The sequence below is a fragment of the Hyposmocoma kahamanoa genome, unplaced genomic scaffold, assembly GCF_003589595.1.
Source record: "Hyposmocoma kahamanoa isolate Upper Pololo Valley unplaced genomic scaffold, ASM358959v1 236, whole genome shotgun sequence".
In the NCBI taxonomy this organism is placed as follows: domain Eukaryota; kingdom Metazoa; phylum Arthropoda; class Insecta; order Lepidoptera; family Cosmopterigidae; genus Hyposmocoma; species Hyposmocoma kahamanoa.
The window spans coordinates 1-9,711 of NW_020653753.1; the positions used below are offsets into that span (position 1 = coordinate 1).

Sequence of the window (9,711 nt, forward strand, 5' to 3'; positions counted from 1 at the left end):
ATTGAAGAATTAAGACTTATGTCCCACGTTATTTTACTTTTTTTAGTGGCAATAGTACGCCTTACCTACGTTTAATGCCAAGTAATAATGTACACTACGTTCCAATTTTTAACTAACTTCAAAAAAAGGAGGAGGTTCTCAATCCGAATGTATGTTTTTTGTATGTGCGTTACGCGATTACTCAATAATTTGTAAACTGATTTTGATAATTATTTTTTTGTTGGAAAGAGGGTACGTCACTAGTGGTGGTAAATTTGAAGAAAATATTCCTGACCTGAATGAATGACTTTTGAGGTCGGTTTTTTTAGTATTCTGTACTGAGATTCTAATTTGGTCGAGTATTACTTATAAACCGTGCGTTTTATGAGTGCGGGATGAAACTACAAGCACAAGGGACTTATCAACTTTGTTTCAGGGTGACTGGTCCAGGGGCAGTGCCCCTCAGATTTCTGCGGTTTAAAGGTCTGAGTGGCACTGCATCTGTTATGGGCAGTTTACAGATGTCCGCGACTTCTTCGTCCCGGCACTTGATATTTTACGAAAAGAATACGCTTGGCTGTTGCCGGAGATGTTATGTCCATTTTCGGAGTACATTGGTTCGCTGGCCCGTCGTTCTCTCAACCGGTTTGTGTATTCTAATAAAACTATATTTAGATAAAAAAAAACTAACGCAACCTATCGATTCTTTTAGAGTATTCAGCGTATCAACAGCGGTGCTTGCGGCCGGGCCACCTGCAGAGGGCACCGACCTGCCGGTTAATCTCGTGGGGCGCAAGTCCTCACAGGGACTGGGTATTGCAGTAGACCCGCGTGACGACACCATCATCTTCAGCCCGATTGCTGAGACAGCTATTGCTGCTTGGAACCCTATCACTAACACTCACAAGTGAGTTTTATTTTGAGTTTATTTATAATATTACGTCCATTAATAAATATTAGGGTAATCGCGCGCTAAAATAGTATAGATACAGGATGGAAATTTCACAACAGGTCATCAAGGGCTTTAACCGTCGTAGCTACAGGAAAATGATCCTACTATACTCCACGAATTTTCAAGATTGTTACTATTGACTTTAACAGATTTTGGAATAATCAGCAAGATTAACGAAAGTCTTATTTTATGTCATTCGATCCTATTTTGGGTAAGGATTAAAAATCTATGTGGGATCAAATGAGATAAGAATCCTAGAGAATGTCAGAAATCGCAAAAAACTTTACCATACACATTGACTTACAAATAAATGGACGACGGGTCTAATACAAAAACCACGAAAAAAATGTCCCAAGTCAACCTATTTAAACGTAGTGACATGTGAAGGAATATGACAAATCTAAAACGTTGAATTGAAATTGTAATGTTATCGCAGTACTGTCTAATTTTGCTTGCTTCGCTGTCAGTCGAACAAACGAAGACTAGAGCGTGGATGACGCTCTGTATACGATTTTAACGCCCTATAAGTTCGGACACTTTTTAGCGCGGACCCGACGTCCATATAATTGTAAGTCAATGACCATACATCTTTAAAATTTATAGACAATCTACTAAGATTGTTTTACTATAGCTGTGACCGTTAAGGTACTTGCTGACCCGTCCCAAATTTGCATCGTGTATAATACAAAAATACAGACAAGTTGCGTAACTTTGAATACCTTTCTCAAGGCTTTTACGGATATTAAAATAAGAATGTATTGGTCAAAATAGGTTTAATTGATTAATGAGTGTGCGTAATAATTAAATTTAGTAAATTACCTAAATTTGACTAAAATGACGATTTAGAACAAAAACTCTCTGAGGAAATTGCGCTCAGAAGGCCGTTCAAAGTGACCTTTGGGTGTCTTTGAATTGAATTACTCTTAATAGCGAAAATCCTTTTGTCACTGACTGGTAAGATATTTACTGGTAAGGTATTTTAAATGAGAAAAAAACAAATCTGTCATGAATTACTTAAAGTATGTACACAGTTTTAAATTTAACAAAAACAATAAACATGAAGGTAAACAAGTACTACACTTTATACCTTCATGACTATTATGTACAACTAAGTACAGGAATTTAATTAAAAAAGAAATTAGATAATTACACGTTACATTATTATTTAGGTATAACTATTTACATCGAATATATAACTGAAATAGAGAAGAAATGTCATTTTATTTGTTTGAAAATTAATCTGCCAAATTCATTACGGTGACAACTGCGCTCCGATTGGCCAGCTTGAATTCGAAATTCAATTCGTTTCACTTCAAATCGACCAGTTTCACTTGAGCTTTATGGCTTTGCCATAACAGACGACAATTTAAAAATTACACATTTAATATTTAATTACCGATCATTACCGATTAAATGTGATTACGTTTGTTTTATAATTATAAATAAATATAAATAACGCACACACTCAACATAGCCCCGCACTAGGGAAACCCTGTGTCGCGGGTGCCATGGACACACACACAGACAACCACAAATTACACCCAAACTCACGAGAGAAATAATTGTAGGCCATACAACTATTTCTCCCGGCCCGGGAATCGAACCTGGGACCTCTGCGTGGCAGTCCGGCATGGTAACCGTTCGGCCACGGAGGCAGTTTTTTTTTTATTTTTTATTAATTTTAATTAGATGTTTTGCTCTTTTCCCCACACCACCGAATGGAACAACCCCCCATTGTTAGAGAGATTATCTTTATTACAATAAATACAGAATATATTTGGAATATACGGACACGTACAACACAGGTTAGTTGTTGGTTATGTACTATTTCAACTTTCTAATTTGTGATTTCAGCGCAAACGAGATTTGATATTTAAAAGTGATATAAGGCCCATTTGCCTGATGAGTTGCCAGGGATGGATTATTTCGTCACAATTTCTGGTTATACATATATTCGGTGACTATTTACAAATTAAAAAAATATCCTGTATAGTATGTGTCTAAAAAACTCCCGTGCAGTACTGGGAATTGTTTTATGTTTGAGAATGTCTCGAGTTAATGAAATAAACAATATCTACCACTTGGAGATACCATATTTCATTTACCAATAATTAGCAGCGTCAACGGGTATAAAAAGAAACTGAAACACAAAAACTTTTCAGTCTTTGTACACCGCGAGCGGAAAATGCCGCGTGATTTTAAAAGTCAATTTGACATCTACAATATTTGGTATTTTCATTTCATGCAGTTTTCAACGTACACGGCTACAAGTTTTTTTAGAAAAAAAAGAAGCTTAAAAAAACCTGTTATATTTAAAGTTACAATGAAATTCACAGTTCCAAAATCCAACTTGAAGGTAACTAAAAACGGATAAAAACTAGAAAAACAAAATTATCCGGACACGTTCCATTAAACAAATTTTAGTGTTTGATGCGAAGGGTGAATTCACCGAATTGCGAAGTGTGTGGGATTCCTGAGGTTGTACATCATTTGCTCGTGGAGTGTATGCGGACGAAACTTATCAGGGCGCTTTTATTAGCACAGGCTGGTTTCCGTACATTTAATGTCGGGTGGTTTCAATCTGTTTCGTCGGACCCAACATGTAGCGCTGCTGAGATTTTGTACACATGTTTGGTTAGGTAGTATTTTGATTTATCTGTCTGGATTTTATTAAGTGTTTTCTTGAGGTATTGTTTTTCTAACGGGGCTGACATGTTCAGTAACGACCTAAGGCTCTAAATAAATAAAGAGTAAAAATATTGTAAAATATTTTAATTTTTTATTATTATCGTGAGGTAATCTCTCGATTAATAGGATAATCCAAAAACGAAATATTCGCTATAATCGTTACCTCATTGTGTTATCGTTCTATTTCAAATAAAAAAAACTATTATGGATATTTGTAATATTAAGCTTATTGAATATCACGATGTTTTATTGCCATAATATTCAATTGTTATTTTGTGAAATTACTTGACTAGTTTGTTATAATTATTAATATAAAGATCGAACTCTAACAAAAATTCATTCGATCCGGCTGGATTCTAACCAGCACCTTCAGCATACCGTGCTTGACGCTCTCCCCATTGAGCTAGGGAACGAACCAGCCAGACCTGATGAATTTTATTTTTCTGCACTTGCAGTTTTTTTTGTATTTTATATGGATATTTGTATCTAATTTTGCAGAGTACTAGCACAAGATCCGGAGAAGCTGCAGTTCTGCGCCGAAGTTCGGTGGGCCGAGCGTGATAACGGTGCCGTGTGGGCACTTTCCACGCGCTTCCACAAGTACTTCAAAAGAACCGTCTCGAAGCACGAGGTCTGTATTCTCAAACTTCAGTCTGAATAATAAAAAAATAAGGAAGAAAATGTAAAAGATGTAAATAACTATGAATCAGAGACATGGGAAGTAATATTCCCACTTCTCCTACATATCGGATTTCCGATCGGAGGACAGGGAAAAATCCTGATTTTGCACGGTGAATTACGTTGTTTGCGCCATGACACTTAAGATTTAATTAGCTCTATGCCACTTACAAGAAGAAAGCCCAAACTACAATGTGTCGTGATAACCTATTAAAGCTGAGAGTCGTGGGCTCAAATCTGGGCTTGTACCTTTGATATTTTCGGAATTTATGTGCGAAGTTTAATTTGAAATTTACGATGAACTTTCCGGTGAAGAAAAACATTTTGAGCAATTTAAAATACACAAATTAATCAAAAACCACAACATTACTTACCGAATCAATGTGAATAATTTAAAACTTTAAATTTATGTTCACACAATTAGTCAAATAGCGAAATGTGAGCAACACACCGATGTAAATTAATTTACAAAGAAGACCGCATATTGACATTTAACGATATGTGTGAAGTTTCGTATCCGCATTAGACCCGCGTGGGAACTATAGCCCAATAGTTTTTGTAGCAGTAGAGCTCCATGGGAGTTTTAATTTTGAAGGGTAAGGGTGCAAGTGAAATTGCAGGTACATGGGACTTGTCAACTTGATATGAATTAGGGTGACGGGCGCTGTGGTAGCGCCACTGTGATTTTTGTGATTTGAAGGTCTAAGTGGCACTGTAACTGTTATGGACAGGCGCAGACACACGATTTGCTCGTCTTGTTATTTGAAAAAAAAAAAAAAGTTTTCTTATGATATCAGGTGACGGGACGAACAAATCGTGCTCCTGGTGGTAAGTGACACGCCTGTTCATAGCCTGTATAGTGTTAGGCTATATAGTATAGTGGGACTATATATTTATTATTATATATTATTAAGAACTAAGGGAAAGGTCTGTTGCCTGTACATTATTTTTTATTTCATCATCCACAGCCCTACTTCACCCACTGCTGGGTATGGGCCTCTCGTAGTTAATGACACCCACCACAATCCTGTGCTAGTCTCACCCATCTACTATCCGCAACTTTGACAATGTCGTCCACACAACTCGCTACAGAACGTTTGAATATATTATCCATATCTTGGCCACAATTCGGTTAGCGCCTTACTCCATCTGTGTTCATCATGTCTCGCAACATGTCCCGGTCAGCTCCGTTTTAAACTCGTTGTCCTATCTCCTACGCCCTTGGTCTTAGTTCGTCTACGGATTTCGGATTTTAGAACGCGGAACTCGAAGTTTGATGCTAAGCATGACTCGCTCTATGGCTATTTGTGCGACTCTCATTCTATACACAGTCTTCTGTATGAGCGTCCACGTCTCGGAAGTCATAGTGGGCAAGATATATTGGGTTAATAAGCGGGTTTTCTAACACTGTGGAATATCAACCGATTTTAAGATATGATCCAGCCTATCGAATGCAATCCATCCCATTTTTGATTTAATTGATTATTTCTTCCAGATCAACGTGCGCGTTGTTCGCGTGGTAGAGAGCGGTTACGTGTCATTAACGCCACACGTGATTCGCCGCTCCGCCAGATTCAACTCTACTCTCTTCTAGAACCATCGTAGTAAACGCATGAGCCTATCTAATAGACGCCACATATAGCTGGTACCTACAGGTTACAATGTCTGACAGAAAAAAAAATTAAGAATTACTCAAGTTACGCAGCTAAGTCTAAGATAGTCTTTCAAGCAAAGCGATTGACATCAGTAAAGCAGAGGCTGACCGTGCACACACAGCACTATGAACAGAATAGAGTTTATAGTCTCTTTAATCCGGAGTTTGCAATAAAATTAAATATAAGAATATAGTACGCGGTACCCCATTTCGCTACACATATCCTAAAGAAATCAACTACAGCCATTGACTTACAATTATATGGACATCGGGTCCGCGCTAAAAAGTGTCCAAACTTATAGGGCGTTAAAATCGTACACAGAGCGTCATTCACGCTTTAGTCTTCGTTTATTCGACTGACAGCGAAGCAAGCAAAATTAGACAGTACTGCGATGACATTACAATTTAAATTCAACGTTTTAGCTTTTTCATATTCCTTTACATGTCACTACGTTTAAATAGGTTGACTTGGGACATTTTTTCCTGGTTTTTGTATTAGACCCGTCGTCCATGTATTTGTAAGTCAATGACTACAGCCTTAAAAGTGCGATTTCCAAGTCCTTTTTGTGTAGTCACCACCTATAGCTTCTCCATAGAGAAGTGTCAACAACGTAATGTTGTTAACAATTGTTATCAACGTAATAATATTATTCGTTACTAATTCGTTTTATGCGGCAATGTAGATTGATCCAATGGCCCTGCCCATGGAAGAAAAAAAAAACCAATGGAAGCGCTATAAGGCTCAATTACTACCAGAACAGCTGTCGCCAAAACTCGCACATTCTTATTTTGAAACGTCTTGATGATGATTGGTCGTAGTTTCTATTTTAAAAAGAACTGACAGGTTAATATAATTTAAACTTTATCCTGTTGGCATATTGTTGAAAGTTCAACACCTATTGTTGTAAGTTATGACGTTTTGACTTTATATTGAAGTTTCAATCAATGTGCTGTCAACAGAAAATTGAAAATTCATTAAAATTAAATATAACATAGACAATATTACCGGTGCGACTTTCATTTGTGCACTCCAAAGTAGCAAAATAATACTTTTTCTGCGATTTTTAAGCTTTTACCTGAGATAATTTACACAACTATAACGTACAAAGCAGAAATGGCGGATTGAGCTCAAGTATGTCGAACTTTGCGTACTGTTGGGATGCATGCTGCGCAAAGTAAGCACTTCTATTATATTTATTGTTCTGTGAAAAATAGGCTCAAATTTCCATAATTACAATTAATGGTAAACGTATGTAGTTTAATAAACAGTTAATAAAGTTGAACATTTATAAAAAGGTCATTAACTCTGTAGCGAAAAAAATTCTTATTAGGCTAACTAATGGACGTTTTGTTATAGAATAAGTTGTGACTATAATTCAATGTTTCCTACCACGTACAGTGGTATGTTAAAAAAAATAACACTGGGGCAATTTTGAAATTTAAAAAAAAATAAAGGCATAGAGTTGAAATTTTCTTATAACTCAACTAGCTAATTGAACATAGCTATGGAGTCGTAGTTAAAAAGAAAATTATACAATAATTATGTAACGCCGAATTAAAACAAAACCTACAATAATATGTGAATATTTTCCACTCAATACTTGCAGTTTGGAAAAATTTAAAATATATTCCATAATTTTATTAACTTAAAATTTAATTAATTTAACTATAATATAGCTATAAATAAGAAGCAACATTTAGAATAAACTCATTTTTTGTAAATATCTATTTAAGTAATTAGCAACAGTAGAAGTTATTTGAAGAAATTATGATGGATACAAGGGCCCAGATTAATTCCGGATACGAAATTGTTAACAAAGTATAAAAATACATGAACTTGGGAGCAATAATTGAATTTGGCGACAATAAATGAACTTGGGATCTATATATGAATTCAGAAATAAATAAATGAACTTAAAAACTAAATATAAATTCGGAAACAATAAATAAACTTAGGAACTAAATATGAATTATAGGAAATAATAAATGAATTTGGGAACTATATATGAATTCGGAAAGAATAAATGAACTTGGAAACTATTATATGAATTTGTGAAATATATGTACGTTATAAACTATTGTCTACGAACAGTCTGGTAAAATTACATTCCCATTGGAGTTCGACAGACAGTGCCTTCCAGATCAATTTAAAGCTCTGATTAGCACTACAACGTTATGTATAGGTTACCACCAGAAGCACAACTTATTAATCTCGTTACTTGATATCATCGACATCCCTGCTTGATATCATGAAAAAATCAGTCAAGAAAATTTGTATTGGATGCCATTTTAGTTATAAGCTTAAATAATAATAAATAATGGCGATAACGATGTAAATTATTAATTTAAAATAATTTGAAATAAATAGTGCTTGCTTATCATATTACTATTTCCAAAACAAAGGACGCGTGCGTTAAATGTTTGAAAATGCCTAGTCTCAACAAATATGTCAATTTTCATTCAACAAAGCAGGTAATTAGGTAGAAAAATCGACTGGGCTCTAATTTTGTTAAGTAGGTTTTTGTATAATTTTCGAGTACGTAAAAAGGAGCTTCAAATCAATTAAGTACTATAAACTTCAAGGAACATAAATGAATATTTAAAAATTTATTCTCTAATTGACTTGTACTCACACGAGAACGAAAACTGTTTTTTTTATACTTTCTCGAGTGATGAGAAAACTCTGTATTTATTCGCTAGATGTACAATTTGACTGCCTTAATATATCTTTGCATGCTTTAATTTGGTTTCGCTTTAACAAAGACTAATTTTTAAATTATTAATTTAAATAATACATAATAATAATAATGTGCCAGATAACCACATCAATCACCTGGACAAACTAGGGAATTTCCCGTGCTTTGAGCGCCAGAGTAATGAAATTCACTCAGGATCACGACAGTACTCCAGATCAGAAACAATTTAGAAATGTACAATTCGAAATATTTCGAAAAAAATAATATATCTGGTTTCGTAGTTACACTATATCCGAATTAGTGACACAATTAAGTTTTTTGACCAACGTTACCGTTATTTTCTAAATTGCTATAGTCTGTCTATTTTGAAGATGGAATAAAATGGCAGTTCATTACGCAAAAGTGTTGCCCGCTTGCAAGCAGCTAGCGATTCGATAAGTATTCTATCGACCATAGCCTAATTGATCGTCGATTTCATTTGAATCATCATCTGCCCATTATTCGTTGAACTGCTGCGCACAGGTTCACCTGAAAAGTAAATTTTTGTTAGTTCATACATTGCATTTAGAACGATGTCTGTTAAAAATATAAAGAGGAGACATATTTTAATTCAATATAAATAATCAAATCCGCTTGTTGTTATTAAAATGTGCGTGAATAATAATTTCGATACTTGTACGGGAACTGTTAAAATAAGAATGAAGAAAGCAATAACGCAATGATTAATTATTAGATAGTTAGATAGCAAAATTTTCTTTCACAATCTATAGATAAAACAGTCGACAACATTTTAAAAATTTATGAAAACTGGCAACCCCGCAAAGTCATTTCGTCCCGTCTTCAAAAAAGACAGACTGAAATAAAATCAAATCTTTTTCAGAAAACTTAAAGTGAAAAATTTTAAGGCGCATTTAGAATTAGCAACATAATAGTATTATTCGTTTTTAGACAAATTTTACCGCTATAGTCACGTGTAGTTAGTTTGACCGAACGGAACCTTCCTCTGTCCATACGAAACTATAATTATGAAGCCCGCCATAGCGTATTTGGTTAAAACTCAACAA

The 9,711-nt window shown here is 34.9% G+C and overlaps 1 protein-coding gene across 1 annotated transcript; it reads left to right on the forward strand.

Moving 5' to 3' along the window:
* Positions 1-500: 500 nt before the first annotated feature.
* LOC113228681 lies at positions 501-5,978 on the forward strand. The gene is made up of 3 exons (XM_026462036.1): positions 501-886; positions 4,118-4,250; positions 5,793-5,978. Exons 1-3 carry the CDS (start codon positions 501-503, stop codon positions 5,889-5,891), a joined length of 618 nt encoding a protein of 205 aa, XP_026317821.1. The 3' UTR covers positions 5,892-5,978.
* Positions 5,979-9,711: the final 3,733 nt, after the last annotated feature.

Excerpts from the sequence above, each read along its gene's own strand:
- LOC113228681 (XM_026462036.1), top strand. The coding sequence starts at position 501 with ATGTCCGCGACTTCTTCGTCCCGGCACTTGATATTTTACGAAAAGAAT. Across the intron at positions 887-4,117 it reads CCTATCACTAACACTCACAA|AGTACTAGCACAAGATCCGG; the intron begins GTGAGTTTTATT and ends CTAATTTTGCAG. Across the intron at positions 4,251-5,792 it reads GAACCGTCTCGAAGCACGAG|ATCAACGTGCGCGTTGTTCG; the intron begins GTCTGTATTCTC and ends TATTTCTTCCAG.